The 24,561-nt window shown below is 37.3% G+C and overlaps 1 protein-coding gene across 1 annotated transcript in view; it reads left to right on the top strand.

Moving 5' to 3' along the window:
- LOC140232745 (uncharacterized) overlaps positions 1 to 24,561 on the top strand; it is a 112,222-nt gene that overhangs the window by 4,444 nt on the left and 83,217 nt on the right. The window contains exons 3-5 of the mRNA XM_072312862.1: positions 1,052 to 1,144; positions 17,001 to 17,081; positions 19,383 to 19,546. Of these exons, the coding sequence (XP_072168963.1) occupies positions 1,052 to 1,144; positions 17,001 to 17,081; positions 19,383 to 19,546 (338 nt within the window). The remainder of the gene's footprint in view (positions 1 to 1,051; positions 1,145 to 17,000; positions 17,082 to 19,382; positions 19,547 to 24,561) is intronic.

The raw sequence follows: 24,561 nt of genomic DNA, 5'->3' as shown, positions 1-24,561 counted from the left end.
TGATTATTTTGGGAACAAGCCTTACAATGGCCACCTAAAAATTAGACTCATTAATTCTCTCCCTCTTGACATAGCAAGACCACAGTCACACACACACACACACACACACACACACACACACACACACACACACACACACTCACACACTCACACACTCACACACTCACACACACAAGAATGCTTAAAGACAGGAAGTTGTACATGATGTCATCGTGCCGCAGGAAGTTGATTGTCCTTGGTGTGTAAAACTCCTGGGTGACAAGTCTAGCTGTAGGGGGAATTCCCTACAGATGATGTCATTGTGGCTTGGAGCATGTGACCTTTCCACATAGAGTGGCATTTCATTATCAGTCAAGCCAATCATTCATGATCATCCTGTCAACTGAAATTCAAGTGAGCACAGTTATCACCACAGAACGTGATCGCCATGTAATATTCAAATGTTCAAGACACTAATTTGATTTTGGATATCCATGATTGTTGTTGTTTCTTCCTGATTCTAGGAAAATCTGGTTTGAATTATATTTGTTTTATGGAACTTTCACTGTTGTACTTTCATCTAGCTGTGTAAAATGAGTCATCAATCTATTCAGTGCCATGTCTCAGTCTATCAGTGGTCTTTTAAATGTCTTTTTTTTAATGAAACATGTGATTCTTCTAATCAAAATCCTTTTTTTTTTTTGACATGGTGACTTTTGAATTAGAATGTATGGCAGCAGTCAGCTTGTGTTGCTGAAATTATAGATTTCATTTTCATTTCACTTATTGGTTTCTGTAATTTTTAAAGAAATTGCAGATGCAGCCACAAACTCAATACCAAAATCACAAAATGATGGTTTGAATTGTTATGGAGAATGAACATTGAAAGACAATAAATTCAGTGCATTGAGAAGTCATGAAAAGCTGTGATGACACTTTCATGTGATGCCTGATACTTTCCAAACATAGTGTTTTACAAATGCAACATTCCAGGAAAACAGTATACTTAAGTATGAAAGACTTTTTTTGTATTCATTGAATCAACTTCTTTTCCCCTTTTTTCAACTTTCAGATTGACTTCCAGGCATGTCAGCTGTGTAACATACAAAAAGGAAACTTGAATCGGAAGTTCAGCTTTGCCACGGTAACAGACTACGAGAGTGAGGTGAGCAAACACAAGGAATCTCCTTTGTCCTTCATTCTTCTTTATCTTCCCAGTTTAGGTCCTACACATTAGTTTGATACATTAGTTTGCCTAATTTCATTTTGTTGCATGAACTAAGAATATGCTTAGTGGATTAGAGAAGAAGTTGCATCCATGTCCTGGTTGGCTCTTCAAAGGAGATGTCAAGCTGTGTACCTCTTTGGAGTTGAAATCTATCAGATGTCTATGGGAAATGTGTGTTATAGTAAAACCAGTGTGTCCTCAATGGTTTAAGATTACTGTGAGGCCAGTGAAGACAATGATGATAAGATCAGGAAGATGTGAGAGAAGAAGGGAACAAACTGCAGATAGCACCCAAACCGGGCCCAGACTCTGGCTGCTCTTGCATGACTCACCCAGAGAGCATACACCTTTCACTTGTGATTGCCCCCCTTTCACAGGTGGTTACTCATTAGAACCTGCCCCTTGTCCCCTTCCTTCCCTTCTACCACAATACATTGTCACAAAGGTTCGTTCAACTCTTATGGTCGTCATGGTAATAGACGCCTCTCGTGTGTGATTCTGTACGTAAGGATGACTCAACTACATAGGCACTTATCATAGACTTATCACATTTTGTGGTTTTTGTCTTTGAAATCAGTGGCATATCAGTGTTGATTCACTGCTGAAAGAGGCAATTCACAAGTGTTGACAAAAGACAATTAGACATTGTATTCTAATGTGGATATTATGAAAGAGATATGTTTGTCATCAACTGACATTTAGCTCACAAATGCCCAATAGCAGTAGACAGCTATTAAATATCAGCTGTCTAATTGTGGTAGGCAAAGAAATGGTGATGCAAATTTCAATCAGTGCATGATTTACTAGTACAAAATTTTATTTTCAAAGTGAAAAGATTTTTTGGTCATTGTTGTTTTCTGAGATTTCTTATGTCTTGATTTATGCAGATAAAGATAGATATTTTGAGCTTTTGAGTAGTTTGTTGAATGTTAAGTACCTTCATAGATGTGACCTTTCATCACAAAACCACAAAGAAGTTCACCCGCCAGATAAGAATTCATCGATTAGGTCAGATTTTAAGAGAGGAGATTCTCAGCTTTAAGATGGCATATGAATAATCATACTGGGATGTTCTTCATCAAATGAAGTAAGTTACAGCAGATCAAAGCTCACTCAGAATTTTTATTTTGCAAAAAAAGGGCTTTGAAGTTCAGGGACTGCTGAAACCCACTGACTCACTCTTCATTGTATCCTCACAAAGAAGGGATTTAAAACTCCATGGCTACGGCTGTGAAGGAGTTATCATATTATCCTGGAACTTGGTATACTCATTAACCCGTTGAGGACGAGTCCCGAGTATACTCGGGCAAGCATCTATGGGAAATGCGTGTTGTAGCAAAATCAAACCGTCCTCAACGGGTTAAGGACATTCTATCCATGAATACATCAATATAATCAGTACCACTGTTGCCCATTTGGCAGATTTTGGCATACTGTAAAAGTTGATATTTTCGTGTTAGTAATTTTTCGTGGTTTGCCGAGTTAGATGAATTTTGTGTGTTTTTAATTCCGCAGAATCAGGACATTAATTACAGGAACATATTGCATGCAAAAATTTCAACAACAAAAAAATATTGTAAAAAATTGCACTAGCTCCTGGTTGCGTGAAATGCATGAAAATTTCCACACTGCAAAATTTCCACTTTTACAGTATGCTTTCAGGCTGAATATGGAGAAACACAATGTCAGATCAGTGAAGCACAAGCACAAGTATAGAGACTGTAAAAGATGTTACTTACATACTCAGTTTTATGCTTCCATATATTGCAGACTTAGGAAAAATAGCACTTCTTTGAAAGAGGCGCAAATCAGAGATCACCAGTTTCAACTTAAAGCACACATTTTCTGGCCTCCCAGATAACTGAACCATGCAACTTTTTATAGTTGTTGTGAAGCAAACCTCTTAGTACTGAAGGAATCAATTAATTTCATACTATTTTACATGGGTTCAGACAAATTCACTGAGTATTTGTTGACATTTAATTGAAAAGTAGTATGAAACAGCTGATTGTATAAGGCAATGAAACACAAACAAGCACATATAAACACAGATATGTAAGGGTGGAGGGAGGTTCTGTAGTCAAAACATGAAGTACAAATTACGTACCAGCCTATATGAGGTAGGTGTTTCCAAAAAATTTTGAGTGAGGATAAGATTAATTTATGAATGTGATGGGTATTAAAGCTCTCTTCATACTTCCTATATATTCATTTTTTTTGTTTAGTAGTAAAGCACACAGTAAGAGCTCTTATCTATTACTGTACGAGCTGAAATTTTCGCGGTGGTTTTATTTTCGCGAATTTCGCGAATCGCCTTCAAACCGCGAAAATAACAACACGCGAAAATAACAACGCGCAATTAAGTAAATTCAGTTAGACCCTCGTAACCGCGAAATTAACAACACGCGAAAATGTCCTCCAAGTAGCAATTCGCGAAAATATCTGTATGCGAAAATATCAGCTCGTACAGTATTGAGAGCATCATTACCCATAAGATGCTTCTGAAAGGACAAGAGTACTTTGCCATCCCCCTACTTTAATGTGTTGTAATATTTTGATTGATGAAATTGAATTGCTTGGAAAGCATGTATTTTCAGACACATTGTAAGGCCTTAGCCTTCTGGACCCAGTCTCTCCTGGTCATCTTGGATTGGTATAGCTTCCTCCTCTATCTCCTCCTCCTCCTCCTCTTTTTCTTCCTCTTGTGCTTCCTCAACTTCTTCCGCTACCACTTCCTCTACCACTTCCCCTTCTCCCTCTTTATCTTCTTCCCCTCATCTTCCTTCTCTTTCTCCTCCTCTTCTACCTCTTCTTACTTCTTACTTCTACTCCTACTCCTTTCTTTCCTTTTCTCTCCTCTTCCATTTTCTCTTTCTCCCCTTCCTATCATTATCATACCCCTTCTTCTCTTCTTCTATCCTCTTCCTCCTTTTATTCTTCTTCTTTCCCCTTCACACTCCTTCCTCTTAGGTTTCCTTCTCTATCACCTCTATCTTTTCCTCCCTCCCTCCATTTCCTTCTTCTCCTCTGTCGATGAAGATTGCATGCTCTTCTGAAACTCAAATGAAGCAGGCAGGATATCGTTCACCACCTAGTGTCAATCAGCATCCCACAGCCGACCATTATCTTACCCCCTCTAGTGGCAGGAGTGTGCATAGCCTAATCTTGTCGGCCATTCCAGATTCAGTTGTCTATGCATAATTTATCAATTAGATGTTGCATGTCATGTATGTCATACATTCTTTATTTGTCTGAAATCCTTTTTATGCAGAATATTAAATTTGATTCCTTTCATGCTCCATAAATATGTATTTGACATTTAAAGAAGGAATTAATGTCAATTGGCTGTAGTATCATACTGATATGTGTGTGCACAAATGCATTTATTTCAGTATGGATTATTATTTGGAATATTGTAACATCTCTGATGTTTGTATTTTGTACAGATGAATATGTCTTCTTCTTAACATTATTGATATATCCACCTTCTATGCCAGGTAGCACATTTTACTATGCATGCTGCTGGGCCATGCATAAGTTATCAATTTGATATTTCGTTAGCTTACAGATAACAGGGAATATTGGGAGTTTGGGGATCATTTTGTTATGAATAACAGCTAAATTTTGGTAGTTTTTCTGCCTATGGAGCCAACATTAAATTGAAGGGATAAAAATTCGGATTGATCTGCTACAATATGATTCTTGCATTTATATGGCCAGGTATGTTATGGTTGTGCATAGCAAGGTACTGACCACTATTAGTGAGTAGTGACCAGAGAGAACTGGGCACTGATTATAGAGTAGCATTGTGGGATAAAATGATCAGTGTAAGGCTATATATTGCCTGGACAAGAAGGATGAGTAACTCTGACCGAAAGTTCGGACCTAATCTGTCATGGCCAAGCTGCCATAGACATGTAGCCCGCTCATAACGTTCGGATCAAGTACTTGTGGGTGTGCCTGTAATTGCCCAGTTTAATTCATTAGAATGTATTTCCCCTTCTCTGTGAGTAGAACTCTGTTCGTCTGTCCTTTATCCATGTGTGTCTGTCGCTCTCTCTTTATTTCCATCTTAATCTTTCTCTGTTTCTATTTCTCTCTCTCTCTCTGTTTCCGTCTTAATCCTTCCTTCTCTCTATTTCTCTCTCTCTCTCTCTCTCTCTCTCTCTCTATGTGTCTGTGTATATTATGCATGTATACACACATACATATGCTGTGAAATGTACTGTGACTATGTAATAAGAAAGAAAAACACAACAAAATTAAATAATTTGATGAATCTTTCAAACAATCATAAACTATAATAATGTTGTTAAAATAGCAGGTATGATAAAGGACTTCAAATACCACTCTCTGTGACTAAGTTTACTAAATCTATTGAACATATATCAAATAATGCATTCAGGGATAGACATGATTTTATTCATTAAATGTTGTTGTACATGCCTGACAAATGACCATAATAAATTGAATTTGGTTGTGAGAAAAAAAAATGTTTTGCTGTGAAGATCAGCAGCAATCTGACAACCCTTTTCAAGACATCTGGCAAAAATGCAAGCAGTTACTGCATTTCACTGCAGTTCCTACAGATATTCTCACCCTTTCTGGGTGAGAAAATCAGTTTTTAAAAAAAGTACACATTCACAAATATTTGGTGGCTCAATCGGGCCTGCAAAACATATAATTTCTTTAGAAATGGTAGCCCAACATCTGTTTTTTGGTAGCCCTGGGCAACCGAGCCACCGCTAATGATGAGCTAGCCTAGTATATGCTGTAGAGAATTGCCCTCAGACAGAAAGGTACATTATGTAGCATGGATTGTACATGTGACATGAAAAAAAGGAGAAAGAAATGTATTAGTATTACATGTCTTGAATTGAGCTCAGTGCGTTCGTATGAGACGATAAGGAATTGCTAATATGTGTAGTTCCAGTGAAGATTGCTACTGGCCTAATCAGTGCTAAAACTGTTGTTTTCCTAGCTTAATTGGTGAGGGGGTGCCGAGCCAGATTAGTTCATGCCATGCTGAAAGATTCTAGCCGCTTCTGGCACTTACGGTTGCAATTGCAGTTTAACCATTTGCTGTCTGTCCCATTACGAGTCACTGATGCATTTAGCATATCATATTTACCTGGTCACATGATAGATTGCAAACCCTTTGACTGGATCCTGCAGTCCCATGGCTCGCGAACTCCGTGTGACGTCAAAAATTTAATCGGAGGTCGTTATGATAGCTGATACCATCAGAGTGCGCTGACGGATGAGCAATATTTTTGGAAAATCTGCATTTCCAGCAGAGCCAGAGTGGTACAGGTTATTCCTGTGGAATTGCCAATAATAGCAATCAAGCGATTGCTGAGGTAGTCCAAATAGAGTTCGGTTTCGTTTCGAATGTCGACTACAGTGAACTCGTGGTACAACATTTATATTGAGCCAGAGTCTCTTCAGCTGTACGTTTTACTCTGTAGTGCAAGATTATGTCTTACATGTAAGACTCGTGATACAGAATGTGCTTTCCAATCAAAGCTCTCAAAATTTCAGTTTGAAATTATTACTGTGCTAGAGAGTCCATTTTGTCTGGTGCTCAGGCACTCTGATCTCTAATATTTGAAGGAGATTCCACACTACAGAGAAAGTTAAACACACACTGACACACAAACAAAGAATTGGTGGCAATTTAGCAAGATTTGAAAAAAAAACCAACAACAACAAAGAGCGAGATTTGTAACCACTACTAAATGTCAGCAAAGCATTGTTGTGGTACATCAAAATTCTCTTGGTTGTGTGACTCTGGTATCTTTTATGTAGAACTTCTTTCCTACTGTGGTCACAAAGATTTTAAAGCAGCAATACTACTGCTGAACAATTTTTTCTTTTTCTTTTTCTTTGTTTTTTGCCCAAAAGAGGGTGTATTCATACAAACTTTATGCACCACATGGATGTAGTAAGAAAGAAGAGAGTCAAACACAAAAATATGTTTTGAATACAAGTCTGTTTGTTTGTTTTGAAAAAAAAAAAAGTCTGTCATACCACAACCTGCATTGTGTTCTTGCTTTCATAATTCTAAACTTTGTCAGTAAATCAAATAAAGATTACTCTTTCAAAAAATGCCCAACCTTGAAATTGGACCATGTAGACAAACGTCATTGTTTTCACTAAACGTGTAGCGCTCTACAGCAAAATCAAGCAAAGTGAGTGTTACCTTTTGCAATGTCAGGCACACTTTGTAATTCATATTTCATCGTTTTTGTAAACTTAGACTGATATTCATTCATTAATGTGTGAGACCTCAAGTGTTTCCTCAAAATTGATAGTTGGCATAGCTCAAGTCGGTGTACCGATTGGTAATGGGAGCCATAAAATACCTTTGAATTAAAAACAAACAAACAAACAAAAAACAAACAAATTAAGAGACAGATTATGATTCCAAGTGTAGCTTGTACCTGACGTGATGCCTCTGTTTTGTGTTTGTGGTACACCATCCTTCCAAAAAAGAGCCTCCAGGGGGCTCCCTTCCAGTGCTCTGCTGCTGAGCCATTTATCAAAGCCTGCAAGATAATGTGACACTTGCATGAAGCATGAAACCAGATATGGTGTATACCATAGACAACAAGCTGTGAAAAAAACTTAGATCTAGGTGTTTATACAGTTTTATAGTTTATATTTGCCACTGACATAAATGCAAGTTAATATTGAAAAGACATTTTCCTATAAAGAACATGGAATATTTTCATCCTATTGACATTGCCATGGCACTCCTTATCGACATCAAAGCATTTGCATTGATGCTATGTTTTATGATTTGAGGATGCAATAGCCCCATCTTTTGTTCAAAGAGGTTTAGGCTGCTCTTGCTCGAGACTCTGAAAAATACTTATTTTGTGAGTAGAGAGGATGAATATGACTGTGTCATTCGTCTCCCACAATGAAACTAACTTAAAGGGACTGAACAGTACTGGTTGAGGTGGGGATTCATGTTTTGAACATTCCTAAGTGAGATAATGAGAAACCTCTTATGAAACATGAAAGAGCATGTAATTTTAAGAAGCATTTATTTGATGAAGATTGGTTTTCAAATGGTTGAGAGATCCAAAAAAGTGAAAATAATAAAAGGCGACAGGCCACACCTTTTATTAAGATCTCTTTGTTTCACCTTGTTTTTGGATATCTCAGCCATTTTGAAACCGATTTTCATCAAATAAACTTTTGATACCCCTTAGAATTGCATGCTCTTTGACATCTTATAGAGTGGTTTCTGAATATCTCGCAAAATGTTAAAAGCTAAATCCTCACCTCGACCAGAACTATACACACCCTTTAACCCTTTCTTTGTCTTGGACCTTGGACAGTGTGTACAACACCAAGGGGGGGGGGGGGGGGTTCCGCACTCAAAGCACTCGTAGGGTTAAAGGGATGGTATAGTTTTGGTTGACATGGAGATTCAGGTTTTAATTATTTGTGAGATAATTAGAAACCACTTATATGAAATATTTGGAAGCGTACAATTCTAGGAGGAATTAAAAGTTTAGTTGGTGAAAATCAATTCTGAAATGGCTGAGATGTCTAAAAACAAAGTAAAACAAAGTGGTCGTAGTAAAAGGTGGGTCCTCCCTTTTATTAGGAATTTTTTTTTTTTTTTTTGGATATCAGCCATTTCAAAAACAATTTTCATTTAATGAACTTTTAATTCCTTCTATGTGTGTTCTTTAATTTTTGATATAAAAAAACTTGAACTGGAACTAAATCTAAAAGAGATTTCTAAATATATTGCATAAAAGTTGTAATCTAAATTTTCATCTCAACCAAAGCTATACCATCCCTTTAATGGAAAGGCAGGGACAGATGACAGGCAGACCAAAGGATAATAATTCAGTCTTAGTCATTTGTCACTTTTTCATGTCTGCCAAGGGCTTCACCGTAGCATTAGCATGTCAGGATTTGATGACATTCAAAAGTTTTACCCAGAGAACCTACACATAGAAGAATTAATTTTCAGGATGTTCTCAGCAGTCAAATGTTAGTATGAGGTATGATCTAAATCATTTATGAATAAATATATATCAGACTCAGTTGCTACAAATCAGGATTTTGATATGTATGTATTATCTATAGATATATACATATGTACAGGATAATTATTTAATTGTTTTAATGTCATAAGTCATTGCGGCTTGGCACAATTTTCAATCAGTTAGAATAAAGATGCCTAGCTTATAGTTAGCTGACTTCAGTGGTGATAACTGTACCCCAGGGCCTCTAACTTTTGAGTTCATAGGGATTTTGTATGAACAAAACTCGTATTTGGCTATCAAACTGAAGGTTAGGACAAAGCTCATAACCATACCACAAGAAATCTTTGTGCAGGATTTGTACAGATTGATAGTAATTGCAACAATGACAACTATTGTCAATGATAAGAATGAATGTGTGAACATGGCAAGATATCAGAGAGGTTTCCATGACATATACATTCACTCATTAGCTCTACGGGTGTTGTTTTGTTCGATTATTCATTCGTGCTTTTGTCATACTTGCTATGATGAGTTTACGCTATCTCACCAATGACTCAGTAGGGGAGTAGTGGTTATTTTGAATGCTAAAATGAGATTTATGAAATAAATTTTGATAGCATAATCATATTTTTCTTTTAGCATGGAGACATTGAATAGTATGACATATGGGTGCAACTGGTGTTATTGTGACTGGTGTGCATAATGTGAGACCAAAAGGTTGAATATGAAGCAGAAAGTCTGGGGTTGACATGTCAGGAAGCTAAGTAGCAATGATTCACCTCGAATCTGATCAGCTCTGACAGGTGGAGGAAAGGGAGACAAATGAAGTCACGTGTGATGCATGTGCCCTTTAAAATTTAATGTACCAGGATGTTTTCACAATGTGATCGGGTACATAAGAGCCCCACCCTAAATTCTCTCTGTGATACCTCCTCCTCCTCCTCCTCCTCCTTCTCCTCCCTCTTCTCTTTGTCATTTATCTTCTCCTCCTCTGAAATCTGAAGAAATTCTTTCAGCTGTTAAAGAGAACGTAAGTGGGCTATGAATGTTTTATAACATTTTCACTGACCTGCAACAATTGTGTACCTGACTTTGTCTGACCCCAACCTTCTTGCAAACAAACGAACAGAGAAACACTGCACCTTCAATGGAAAGTACTCCCTCAGATATACATTTTTCATCTGTATCTCATTATGACTGCATTGGACCTGTGGAACCCATGCTATCTCCTCTTCACTGCTATTACCCCTCTCTACTACTATTGCCCCTTCTCTATTGCTATTACTCCCTCTCCACTGAGCACTATTTCCACTCTCTAACTGCTAGTATGCCTTTCTGCACTGCTATTACCCCCTCTTCTTTGTTGTTACCCCCTCCTCCTTTCTTATTGCTTCCTTCTCTGTTATTGCCCTGTGTCCACTACTATTACCCCCATCCAAACCCATGCTTTGCAATTACAGAGAAAGAATTGTCATATGTACATGTACAGTATGTGCAGAATAAATCCCTGAAATGTACTGGAAAGATCTTTACTTAACCTGGAGCAGTCGATCCAATCTCTCCTCTATTTTAACCCTTTGAAGACGAGTCCTGAGTATACTCTGGCAATTGTCTATGGGAAATGCATGTTGCAGTAAAATCAGCCCATCCTCAACAGGTTATGATCTGAAGAAATATCCAAGTAGCCACTTTAATGAATGAGAATGCATTTATTTTATCCCAACTTTCCTGCCCTTCCCCCTCCTGCCCTCATCAAATCTCCAACCAGCCTATTTAACCACCAGGACCTCTTCACCAAAAGAAGAAAAATAGAAAAAAAAGAAGCATGAAAAAGAAAATCCAGGGTAGCTTATCCAGTGAAGATGCAGTGAATAATCCAATGTGCCCCTATGTAGATATCATAGTGGAGATGAGTTACATTTCAGTGGCACTAATGTGTAGTGTTTCTAGGTACTTACATGACATGTTTCATCGCCCCCTGGAAATGCAACCCTGCTCCCGGCTACCCGGTTACTCTCCCCTCCGACAGTCAGAGTTACACTTAGGGCTGCAGGGAAGATGTAACTGAACCCTTTAGTGTCTGCGCCAGTTGCCTACATGACTAATGGTGCTGACACCAGTGCGGTCTAGGGCCTAGTCTCTCTCCAGAACCAGGTCCCACTGCACCTGGTCCAGGACCCAACCTTGTAGCCCTCTCTGCCCATCTGTTAGTTTGCCCAGGGCAGTGGAAAATATAGAAGATATAATAATGAAACAAGCAGTGGATGTCTACATGTCTATCTCATCTTTGTGTTCAAGAGATATTAAAGAGCTAAATAAAGATTAGTTGATGGTAGTCATTCCGTGAGAATTAAATCATGACAGATTTGCACCCCCCCCCCCCAAAAAAAAAAAAAAAAAGAGAGAGAGAGAGAGAGAGAAGAATAGCCCTTTAAGTGATGAAAGTCAATCAATTTTGTTTCTGGGCTTTTGTTGTTTTGTTTTATTTTTGTTTTGTTTTTATAAAAAAAAATCTGTTTTCTAATATGAGTCGTAGGAATATAGGCTGAATAAGCCATGATGGATATAGAAGAATCACTGCTGTTGTCAACATAAGACATGTCATAAATTTTGTCTTTAATCATCCAATTTGCCTTGTTCTCTGGCATTAGTTATGGTTATATAGTATTATATATATATATATATATATATATATATACATACATACATACATACATATATATGGCATTCATTAGCTACAAATATTGTTGGCAGATCTGCATTTCTAGGCATTTTGGGAAGTTCTGTGTGTGACAATAGTGGAATTTCAAATAGTTAGGTATAATTTCCACTCAGTAGAAGCACAATATTTTCAGGCACTAAAACTGTTATCGATTTCCAAACTCTTAAAAAAATGTCATCCAAGAATCAGACACAGGATTACTCTAGAATGGTGTGTCAAGTGTATGGGAAAATAAATGTAAGCTTTAATTTGCTTTTCTTTTTCTCACTTGCAAAATTATTTGACCTTGTATATGACCTTCATTCTATGAAATGAGAACCTGAAATATAATGATAAATTTTAATGATTACTTTCAGCACTGTGTTCCCTGACAACAGTGCACATACATCCTAGCTACTACTATACCTAAAAGTACTTATACCTTGAGTACAATTTGTATAGATACAGTCACACCTGTCTATAGCAGCCACCCCAAGGGAGACAAAGAAAGTGGCTGTTGTAGACAGGTGGCTTCTATAGACAGGGTTGTTGACATGGCTTTTCTCTGTGGGGAATTGTGTTTAGTGGTCGCATATGGAAGGTGGTCACTATAGACAGATATGACTATTTATGTTTTAAAATATTTTTGTATGGTTGTGTGTATTTATAAATGGATAGATTGATAGATAGACAGACAGAGAAAGGGCAAAAGGTAAATGGAAAAGTATTCTTTCAGAAATTTTGTCATACCAGATTTTGAGAATGTAACTATTCTTATATAATGGCTGTCACTTGAAGACAGGCTGAGCAAGAGATATAAATCATATACTGTCTGTAACCTCAGACTACTCCTAAGCTTCTCCATCCTTACCATTGTCACTCATCTTCTTCATAACCTTACCCAAGGCAGCCACCCACCTCCAATCCAGTGCCAAGCTCGCTCTTAAAGGGATGGTAGAAGAAAATGAAACCAGTTTTGCGTCAAGATTTTATAGACTTGGAATTATCATTTCCTCCTGGAAATTTGCTGATCATTTGTAGTGAAACTTTTGATTGAATGCTAACAATTCTGTGAAATCAACAGCAAAGCCAAGTGACGTCTTGCCGAGGCATTTTGATTGCTATGTCGGCGTCACCTATGAATGACAAATGTCATCTCAGCATTGTGATACAGCAGCTTTGTGCATGCAAATAGGGAGCTTTAGATTTTGACGCGCGGACATTTGAGACGACAAGTGCGTTGAACGTTCTCCGCTCCCTTGCGTCGTGATGAAAAGTAGCTTTAGATTACGCTTGGACGCAACATATAAGAAATAAAATGGCACCCCCATATGATCGGTGCATCAAGTAGCTCCCTACGTCGCAAATTGTGCCGACGTAGAAATAGCCCAGAACGCGTAGTGAAAAACTCAGACGACGCAAGCTAAAAATAGATCAACTGGACGCGCACTTCTGCGCATACTCAGAACATGTTTTTTCCTCTGAACGTCCCCTGTCGCGAAAATCTAAAGCTCCCTAACACCACCCTGTCACACTTCTCTTTAAACTTTTTAACACCGCTGGAGATACATCTGGGGTTCTAGAATGAAAAAAAAACTTTGTAATCTACTCTCCTAGATCAAGGAAGCGATCAAGGGATCCTTTTCTATGTATGCAAGCGAAGCAAGTTTCAGTTTTTGTCAACATCATACCATTAAGATGTATATCATTACCATGTTAGAGTGTTTGCAGAAGTCCCAAAACTGTATGAGGCAAGAACCTTGCCATCATTTTTCATTTCCGCAATAAATTGTGGAAATGAAGAGTGATGTTCTTCTGCATGTGTACTTTTGTGAAAGTATTCTTGTAATGAGTGATAGAGATGAGAGATTATTGTCATTTAGACTAAGAAAATTTTCATCACCTCTATATGACATCAAATGATATATATTTTTAATCTTTTAGATGGTGCCATGATGACAGAAAATTAAATCTTATTTAGTCTTTGTTTTTGTTTGAATTCGAAAGTACTGAGAGAATAAAAGTTTTTTTTTTTTAGTTCAGAATGACTATGAAAACAATGTCAATAACTTATGGAAATGTGAGTTAATTTGATTCTGTATATTGAACTGATAAAATGGTTATGATATCAAAATGTACTTTTCATATTGTCTTTTATGTCCACTTGAATAATATAATGTATTTTGTTTTTCTTTGTTTTGTCATGTATGCTATGTCTACTATGCTCTGCTTATTAATCTGTCTATGATCCAGGGCCAAGGGACAAGGCTTGGATACCAAAAAATTAACCCGTTGAGGACAGACTTGTTTTGCTTTAACATGCATTTCCCTGTAAACACCTGCCTGAGTATTCTTGGGACTCATTTTCAATGGGTTACACAATGAATATTAAAGATGAATGGAAATCAAAAAATGCTAGACAGACTCTCCCATTAACCTATTGAGGACAGGCTGATTTTGTTACAACACGCATTTCCCATAGACCCTTGCCCAAGTATACTCTGGACTCTTCCTCAATGGGTTAACATTACTGTCTATTGATACTCCATAGACCTGAGTGAATCAGCAAACTGGTGGATAGTTCATTTTAGGGCAGTCTGCCAACTTTGTCACTTTTTTGTTTGTTTCATTCATTGAAAAGGATTTTTGTTGTTGTAATTTTGGTGGGAATGAGTTGGGGTAGTCGGTGAAGAAATGCTATTTAGCTTGTTTGTGTGTGATGTAAATACATATTTTTTTATTTGTGTGTGTGTGTGGGGTTGTGCTTCTTTGTAGGGGAAGTGGGTGTTAATTGTCCTGACTATATTTTTAACAGCTAGCAAACCACAAATTCCTCCTGGATCTTCACTTGCCTAAAGTTAACCAAAATAGCTACCACACAGTCTACTACTGATCTCTCGCTCAAGGTGTTTATGCACTGCTGATAGTGCTATGCTCAATTACTATAAAATAATTTGATTAATCCTTGAGTGCACCTTGTTTCCCATAGTCAGTTTATATTTACTGATGTGGGCTCTGAACTGTCTTCCACAATCCAAACAAATTGCCTGAAAACCAAAGACAATGACTGTTAACATATTGTCAAGTGAGGTATTGGCGCTATGTATCTCAGTTGCCATGGTACATAGGACTGTGCTATTGTTATACCCTGAAGTGGGTTTGTCTAACCCTCCAGAAACCCAATTTTTGTTTTGTTTTTTATTTGTTACAGTCCGCTTTGTTAGGATGTACATTTGTTGTTGTTGTTGTCGTTGTCGTCATTGTCATTGTCGTTGGTGTTGTGGTGGTGGTGGTGGTGGGGAAGGGGGATTAGTTAAATTTATTTACCAAATGTTGATAACCATAAATAGATAGCTTGGCAAAATCACAATTAGGTAGCACGGCACATAGAGGGTTAAAGGGACTATACAGTTCTGGTTGAGGTAAGGATTTAGCTTTTACGTTTTGCGAGATATTTAGAAACCACTCTATGAGATGTGAAAGAGCATGCAGTTCTAAGGGGTATCAAAAGTTTGTTTGATGAAAGTCAGTTTTGAAATGGCTGAGATATTAAAAAACAAGGTGAAACAAAGAGATCCTAATAAAAGGCGTGGCATGTCGCCTTTTATTATCATCACTTTTTCAGATATTTTCACAATTTGAAAACCAATCTTCATCAAATAAATGTTGAATCCTTCTTAAAATTACATGCTCTTTCATATTTCATAAGAGGTTTCTCATTGTCTCCTTTAGGAATGTTATAAACCTGAATGCGCACCTCAACCAGTACTGTACAGTCCCTTTAAGGGAGAAAGAAAAAGAGTGATTATAATTGGGACATGGGGAGGAAAAGATTTCTGCTGGCCTTGCAGGCAAATCATCCTCCCACACAGCCATAATTTGAGGGACATCATCCCTGATTTTAGTCATACCCAGAGACGTAGGCCTATAATTGATTTGTGACTATCACTTGGGATTAATGAGCCTCTTTGCCCGTTCATCTGCAACAACCCAGTTTTATATTTTTTTTTCTTTTTTACCGCTTAAATCGTACTTCCATGGGGGGGGGGGGGGGTGTAGTGTAGTTTTCTCCTTCTACTGCAGAGAAAATTGGTGCATTTTGGGTAACCAACTACAAGAATTGCCAGAATTACAATCACAGACATTTATTGTCACTGGGGTGACAAGACCTATCTATTTGGTGAAAATGACTTTTTTGATTAATGGTCAGATAAGTAGTCAAGTGATGTCCTATCCAAAACCTAGCTGTCTTACCCAAAAATGAAGGGAAAAAAAGGAAAGGCAATCCCTTTTGATATATTGCTTTGGCAACCATGTATTTTTGCTCTCCTAAACATTTGACATTTTGTAGATACGAGGTCTTGTCGCCCCAGCGATGATATGCATTTGTTGCTTCATGATGCAGCATGTTGGTTGGTACCCCTATCCTATGGAGAGACTGGTAACGAGAGCACCATTCCTCTTGTGGCCAGATAATGGAATTGATCATGAGTCAAATTGGGCTTGATTTCTCCATTATATAACAGGTGGAATTTTGAGTTCTATTCAGTGTAATATTCTAATTTGGTTGGGCTTGTTTTGCAGTTGGTAGTAAGTGTACATTTGAGTGTACATAACTTTACTCTTCACAAAATGAAATGTACTCATTTATTTGCAGTAGTAGGTGTTCACTTATCTACATTTTTTTGTGCTCCTTTCACTCTTATATACATATGTCCCCGTAACACACCCTTATCATACATTAGAAGAATCATTATTTCCACTGCACTTGCTCCTGTTGATATGTCAGGTTAGTAAATAGTAAGTTAATTACTATTCACAGAACCAACGGTACCCATTAATTTGCAGTAATATGTAGGTTTCAGATATCTATGTATTTCGTTCACCTTCTTTTGTTTCATGTTTATCCCCAGCATACATCCTAATCATACATTACAAGAATCATTGTTGCTACTTCACTTACTCCTGTTCATATGATATATAGGGATGGGTGTAGATACAAGGTAGCTAGCTATTTTCAGTGCAGAAACACATCAATATTCCAGACACTTGTATTTTCTTTTGTTCTCATTGTTTTCAGGAGGGGCTCAGATTTTTTATTTACTTCAAAGACCACCACGAATATGAGCTGGAAGCCGACACACTAGAAGAGAAAGAAAAGGTAAGTGGTTGATATTTCTCCTCAATATCTTTCTTCATTTGTTTGGAGAGATTGTTTATTGTAATCTGGAAGTTATTTCTTTAACAGTAAAAATGTATAATGATTTGAATTTTAGACCCTTGCTTTTGCATTTTCATGTATTGCATGTTGCACTAATTTAGAGATGAGATGAAGCAGAACCCAATGTGCATTTGAAAATGGATTGACCAATGTAAATTTGTCCTTTTGAATTCAGAGCACAATCTGCAATGGCATGCAATTGTAATATAAGTTAACCATGAGATAGATTTGAATTGAGTTCCATGTTTTGCACTAAATCCACACAGGGAATGCACTTTCATGTTTGGGGTGATTATAATGAAAGCAAGGCATTGTTAACATATTTTCTATAAAAGTAAATTTGCCATGTTAATGGGTACGAGGCAAAGTGTTTTTGTTTTTTTGATAAAGTTGTTAAATCAATCACATTCAAGGGAATAGCTTCCCACATTTGATGGTCGTAACTATTTTAAAACAGCGTGTATTTTATATTCCAGCCTTAAATTTCTAAGGTATGAAAAGGTTGCATTCACAAATATGCAAAAAAAAAAAGTAAAATGTTCCAAATATATCATAAGTGAGCAATGCCTGCACAATTGATTTCAAGTTCAACTGGGGGATGGGGGGATAGAGGAGCTGAAATTAGCCTCGTCACAGTGATGGAACAACTAGGAGATCCAAATACTTAGCTGTCATCATGGCAGCTTAGCACGCACTTCTTATTGGCCGACGCTGTACCAACATGACCTAGGTGTAATCCTCAGTAAGAAATTCAGTCAATCCTTTTCATCATTGGAACTCTTCCATCCCACCCCACCCCTATCCCTTCTCCCTTTCTTTTTCTAATCATCCATTCCCTCTTTCTGTGTCTCTTTCTGCCTTTAATTTGGTCTGTGATGATGGAGAGTATTCCACGAAGCTATACAGTGGGGGAAAGGCAGGCAATTAGTTGAGAACTCAAGAGAGGCCTTTTTTTTTCTGTTGACTGCACGGTGGTTTGTTTGCATGGTGTCTACATTGGCGTGATTTTGTCTACGCCCCTTCCCGATCTACAGACCTACTTTCCTGGCACGATGGGGGGAGGGAGGGGTTACCGAGACGACAGATTTGTGCACCTCATTCACACTTGAACTTCCGGGAGATGCATAAATTTCGGTCTAGGCCTTCACTTCCTCACAGAAGGTCTGAGCAAAGAGCTAAACCAAGATGTCTCACAGACAGTCCTGTACGTACCATCTGCATCACTGATCCAAGGCGCCATGTTTCACGTGTCTTTGGATGTAGCCATGAATGAGAAGTTCCTGTGCATACAGCGCCGCTGCATCCTGTGTCATCCGTGTTCTGGAGTGGAGCTTCTTCTGCTGGATTGTTTAAGGGAACGTAACATTGCTACCTGGCAGAACTGTGCACACATTCTTCTGAGTACTTTTGCTGATCAAACAGCAGCCATCACCAATGCCGTGACTCTCAGATCTTGCGTCTTTATTGTACTGGAATCTTGCTTTTATTGCTCATTTCACATCAGAAAAGAGGAGGTTTTTAACAGTTTTCTGGTTTCATAATGGGGTCATGCTCCATTTTTTTCTTTACTAAGGGAAAAGTTTGCAGGAAGTTATCATCCCCACCAGCCCTGACATTCTCCTCAAGTTTCCATGGCAACTGAAACATTCAGCTGAGAAAGTGCCACTTGAGCCTTGGGACCCAGGGGAGTGTTATGATCCTAGCCTCTGCCAATAAACTTCGACATTTAACCAGAGGGGTGTGGATGTCCCCCAACCAGGGGGGCCATCAGACACCAAGCCATCGGTAGTCCTCTCTCTTTTAGCACTTTGGTCCACCTGTAATCCTGAAGTCGGCTCACCCTGAACGATGGGGATCATCTCATTCATGGCTTGTTTTTCCAGTGTGTGTACCAAGCTTCGTGTGTCTTCATTCTTGAGCAGAAATGTGAAATTCCTTCATTGCACTCATGCATGACTTCAAATTATTGTGTATTGCATTCCATATTTCTGACATCTGTTTGTGCGACTGCAAAATTTTGGACCATGACATTTGTATGGAAACAACCTGTAGCAAGCAGAAGGGACACCAGTAAACTGTAATGGAGTATTAGCCTTTAGAACGCAGCATCAGTTGCGTTCTATAGGGTTTATCACTCAGATATCTCAGGCTAGTACTGTGTTCAAATGGTACATGGTCTTTAGGATGAAGTGAGGTCACTAAAAAATGTCTTCCAACTATTTCATCAACAAACTGCTTCAGATCTGCAGGTTGCTGCACCTCATCGTCGAGCAGAACAAGTCGGCGGCGACGGGGCGTGTCCTGACTCAGGCCGACTTCAGGGGGACGCTGTCCCAGTGCCAGGCAGTCATCAGGGAGGGTTTTCTGGAGAAGAAGAACCACAATCTCTACACAACATGGACACGGTTAGTACGTGTGTGTCACTTCATTTTGTCAGATACATTGCCTGTATATTTAAGAATACAAACATATACCAGTCATTGACACATTTCATATTGTGTGATGCATTTTCTGTATAGTTTAAAAATATAAGTATATGCCTATAATTGACATACAGCATGCTTGAAACATTACACAGTACATGTCACAGTGTTAGTTAAATGTTTGGAGCTTTCATTATTGTGTCATATTCTGTAAAAGCAAGGAATCTTGATTGTAAAAATGCCCATGAGTTTCTTGTTTTCCACATGAGAACTGTAGAGTAAGGTAAGTAAGTGTAAGAGGAAGATAATTCAAACACTGAATTTTTAATGAAGGAATATAACCTATAAAGTTGTATGGGGAATAAAAGGCATAATCTTTGCTTGATATCAAGAAATAATCTCACCCCCCTCCCCCATACATGTTTGCTCTTTTTTTTTTAGCTTTGTATAACTGTTGATTGTTTTGCTATCCATAAAGAAATATACAATGTTGAACTATTTTCATGTTTCTTTCAGAATTCAAAACTGTTTATAGAATTGGCATATGGCCGACTATGTATCATGCATTCCTGGTATATTAAATACCAAGGACCATAAATCTGGCAAAAAGCCTCACTGTAGAAATAGCACAGATGACTCATCGCACCCCAGAACTGCCATAATCGTACAAATGTGTTAATTGACAAAAAAAAAATGAAAGAGAGAGAAGAATAAAAAGTGGCTTGCTCTTGCTCCTGCTCCTGCTCAAATTCCATCGTGTGCTCCACGTCCCATCACAGCCACATAATTTGTGCCTCTTTGGGTAATCCTCTGTGAAAGCTGGCCATCTAATCCACCTAAATTAGTCACTTCAGAAGATAGCAAATATACTGCTGATTTGTTGTAACACTTAGTTTACATCTTAAAAAAGAATGTTCCAACAAGAACATAAAATAACTTCTGAGCAATACATAGAGGAACTGCTTCATGGGGGCCAGCAACATGTAGAGTACCGAAAGTCACTGACATGTATTTTAAATGTTACACCCGACCACCTCAAATGTAATGCTTTCAGCACATTCTTATCTTGTGTATCTATCCTCTCTTGTGATAGATAGTGTGTATCATCTTAACATATTTTGAACCAGCCAAATTTTTCATTTTTAACCCCTTCTTGATGTAAGGAAATGCCTGTCAAACTGTATCTGCCATGGTGTTCCGTGCTCTTGACACTGCAGTTATTTGGGAATCTCCTAGCTGGGTGACACCTGTAGTTGCATCAGTTGATGTATGATATTACTATTTTATTCATACCTATGTATATCAGATAGATTTGTCAATTATAAAAGCTAACCTTGTTGAAATGCACAGTTGGAATATGAATAATGGAAAAGAGTTATTGATTCAAGATTCTTCAAGTTGCCAAGTCAGATAGTAATTACAAGTAAAGGTAACAATAATGATGTTAACAAACCTACATCGTATTATCATTATTTTTATTACATGAAGTTAATAATGATATCAGTCTTATAAGCATAGAACAGGCAACAGATTTCTTAGTGTATTAACTTGTGTGCTTTCTTTTTAATCATCCTTTGCCCTTATCTCTGACTTGATTATGATGACTAGCTGATATTTGAATGGCTAAACGTTGCTGTTCACACTTTCATATGTGACCAGACATATCCAAACCAACAAAAAATCGCACCCCGTGATTTTACGTGAGGACTCAAATAAGGTGAAACAGGTTGACCAAGTCAAATTTGAGTTATCCACATTTTCTGAAAGAGCTATTCTTTTTCTATCTTATTCTTCAGTTTGGGATCATAAAATGAATGGGAAAGTGGGTTTTCAACAGTTTTTCTATAATCCCCTTTTTGGTAGAGTAGTGTGATCTGGTTTGTCTTGGATACCCCTTTTTATTTTGTGAAAAATCCTTTGCACACTCCCCACTTTCAACTCTGATAACTTTTGAAAGTATGATGCTACTGCTTTGAAAGTTGGCATTAATCATGGACAGAATGTGTTAATAGAGCATGCTCAATTTCAGCTTAATCTGATAGTCCCTTTATTGTTGTAGATATTGTGGTTTACATCATGTTTTTTTTGTCCCATTCATCGCACAGGTAGCACTGCTTACTAAAGATTAAGCACTTGAATAGACCATGTACTTAGAGCCTCTTTTCTTGGGTCACACTTTTCCAGAGTGTGTGCTTTCTTTCCAATATTTAGATAGGTTAGGAGAGTCTATTTGAATTGAGTTATACATCATTTTGGAGCTTAAAATCTGCTCTTTCAGCATCTGCCCTTGACTAAAAACTAATGTCTGGGGACTTTTTGTTGGTTTTGTGGTGCAGGGTCACACATGGTTGACATCATTTTTTTCACTTTGTCACTGAGACAATGTCTGTTGTTTTCGTGTGTCATCTGCATGTATGTAAACCAATGATCATCTCACAAATCTCAATGAAATGTCACTCCAAGTTTGAATATGAAATAGTCTGATGGAGTGATGATGTCTACACCCTATTAAGTTTCTTTTTACCTGCACACACATCTTCATAAAATTTTTTGAAAATAGATCAAAACAATTGGACATATCCTTTGAATTATCTGATAACAGAATTATGAGAACTCAGTAATGATCACCCATGGGTAGGAGGGGAACTCAGTAATGATCACCCATGGGTAGGAGGGGGTAGAAGTTAATATATCTTTGACTACGAATATAATTACCACAACAGTTGTTTGAATATGAAGAGTCTCATGGCAAAATGGGCAAGGCATCAATTTTAAACATTTCAGAACTTACTATAAACAACAAGCCCATCATCTTCAGATAGACAAAGTTAAACCTTTCCAGTGATATCTTATTTGTAACATAACAAGGAGTATTCGTGAAGTTATGATTAAAAATATCCAGTATTTTCTTATTACTTTATTTGATTTTAGGAGCTTTCATTGCAAATATCTCAACTTAATGAGAATGGAGTGAGTTCATTTTGCAATAAAACTCTTTGTAGATGTGTGTATAAAAATACATATTTGCAGAACAAATCCATTGAAATTTGTCATTTTTTTCATTACAGAAGTCCGATTTGAATGGAAATTGTAGCTTCTTTTTCTCTGCCTTCAGTTGTATCTAAGTAATTTGTACTTGGGATAAGTTTCACTTTTGTTGTACTTGCTCTCTGTGTATCTGCATTTTGAAAAACATATCATTTTTTTTTTTGTCAGAAATCATGAGAATCTTTACCAACTTGTCCAAGCTCAAGTTGTAAAGGTGGTTGAGAATAGAATTTCTGGCAGCTGCGCTGGTACAAATGACCGCACACGGAAGCCTGTCGTGCCAATTTCAAAGCTTTTGTCATTACTCTGCAGATTGCTATCACTCCTAAGCTTTGAGGGAAGAAAAAAAATCATGTTTAGGAAAAAAAGCAGGGATGAAAAAAAATCTTGGGGCCACCCATTATCTGATTGCAATATTATGAAAGGGGAAAAAAAAACCTCTCTGGCCAAAAGTGGCCCCTTTCTTCTATTTCCTTTTAAGTGTGCCATGGATGATATTTCACTTTTAGAGTGTCCAGCAGTTACTGTCCATTTGCTTTGGCAGCTGCATCTGAGATTCAATCAGGATCAGTTTCCTGCAACACCTAGCAAGTTGATCTGAAGAAAAAATCTTTGCAAATCTTGGTAGTTGATCTGAGCCATTACAGTTTGCTGTCCCTTAGAATGGCACAAAATGTATGGTTTCTGTTTTTGAAGAATGAATTTTGAAATTCAAAATCAAGGGATATACAAATGCTGATGCAATCTTGTCTTCTGGTATTACTCTAAAGTCTCTTTCAGTTCTTCTACCAAAGGAAGTTTACTTGTTCTGCACTTTAGGCATTTGCATATTCCCACCATTGTGATGTGTAATTTTTTTTACATTACCTTAATATCACTATTTTTTTTAATGAATTGCAGTTGATGCAATATCCATCATAGACCATTGTACAGTTTAGACCTGTGCTTTGAAATATGTCTGTAAATGTATGTTGCTGCTTGTTGAATGCATACTCTGTATGTCTGCATTCTTTCGTAGGATTTAGAAAAGCTAATGCAAACTTTTTTTTATGTCAGTGAATTTCAAAAACAAATGAAGAGTTTGTTTGCAAAAACCGATAAGTCCATATTTGCCAAATGGAGATATTTGCGATTAAAGGTCAAGAAAAGTAAAGAGAATAATAAGAAAATGTTTGCTTCTTTTGACCATAACTTCAAAAATGTACCTTTATATGTAGTGACCAATGTATCATTTAAAAGGTATTATTTTGTACTTTACGACAGACATCGTACTTCAAAATCTTCAAAAATGGACTTATCGATTTTTGCAAACAAACTCTTCAAATATAATGAATTATGCTCTGTTGATAAAAAGACATTCGTTCTTTGCTAATGTCTTATACCATACTAAAAGTGATAATAAAATCCAATGAATTGTATTTGAGGAACAATTTACATGATGAAAAAGCATTTAAAATTCATTTTAATGCTACCTCTTTTATTAAATTTGCCTTCAGATGTGTATTTGTGAGCTGTCTGTAGACCATAATGCAGTCCCACACAGAAGTGACAATTAAGAAAGGGAAGTGAAAATGTTCAGTTGTCATAGTAATCATAATGTGTCTTTTTTTTTTCTTTTCCAGTTGGCATTGAAAGTGTGTTATTGTCTGTAATTTGTCAACAAAGGCAGATCTTTACAGAAAATAATGTCATTATGCTTTTCCTGCAAAGAAACAACACAGGCATTGATATTCCCCAAATGAAAATAATTATTCCCATTTAATTGCCAATGCTGTGTATGATTGAGACTGACAGGTGTCATATTTGATATCAGTTTTGCATGCTAGATGAAAATATGCAAGTAATCATTTATGTATTTCAGTGTTGAAATAATTTGTTACAAACTCTAACAATCAAAACAATGAAGTATACAATGCCAGAAAAAAAAAGAATTGAAATTGATAATAGAG

This window comes from Diadema setosum, chromosome 9 (genome assembly GCF_964275005.1).
Source record: "Diadema setosum chromosome 9, eeDiaSeto1, whole genome shotgun sequence".
Classification (NCBI taxonomy): domain Eukaryota; kingdom Metazoa; phylum Echinodermata; class Echinoidea; order Diadematoida; family Diadematidae; genus Diadema; species Diadema setosum.
The sequence above is the reverse complement of the archived record's forward strand: the minus strand, read 5'-3'. Positions and strand labels throughout refer to the sequence as shown.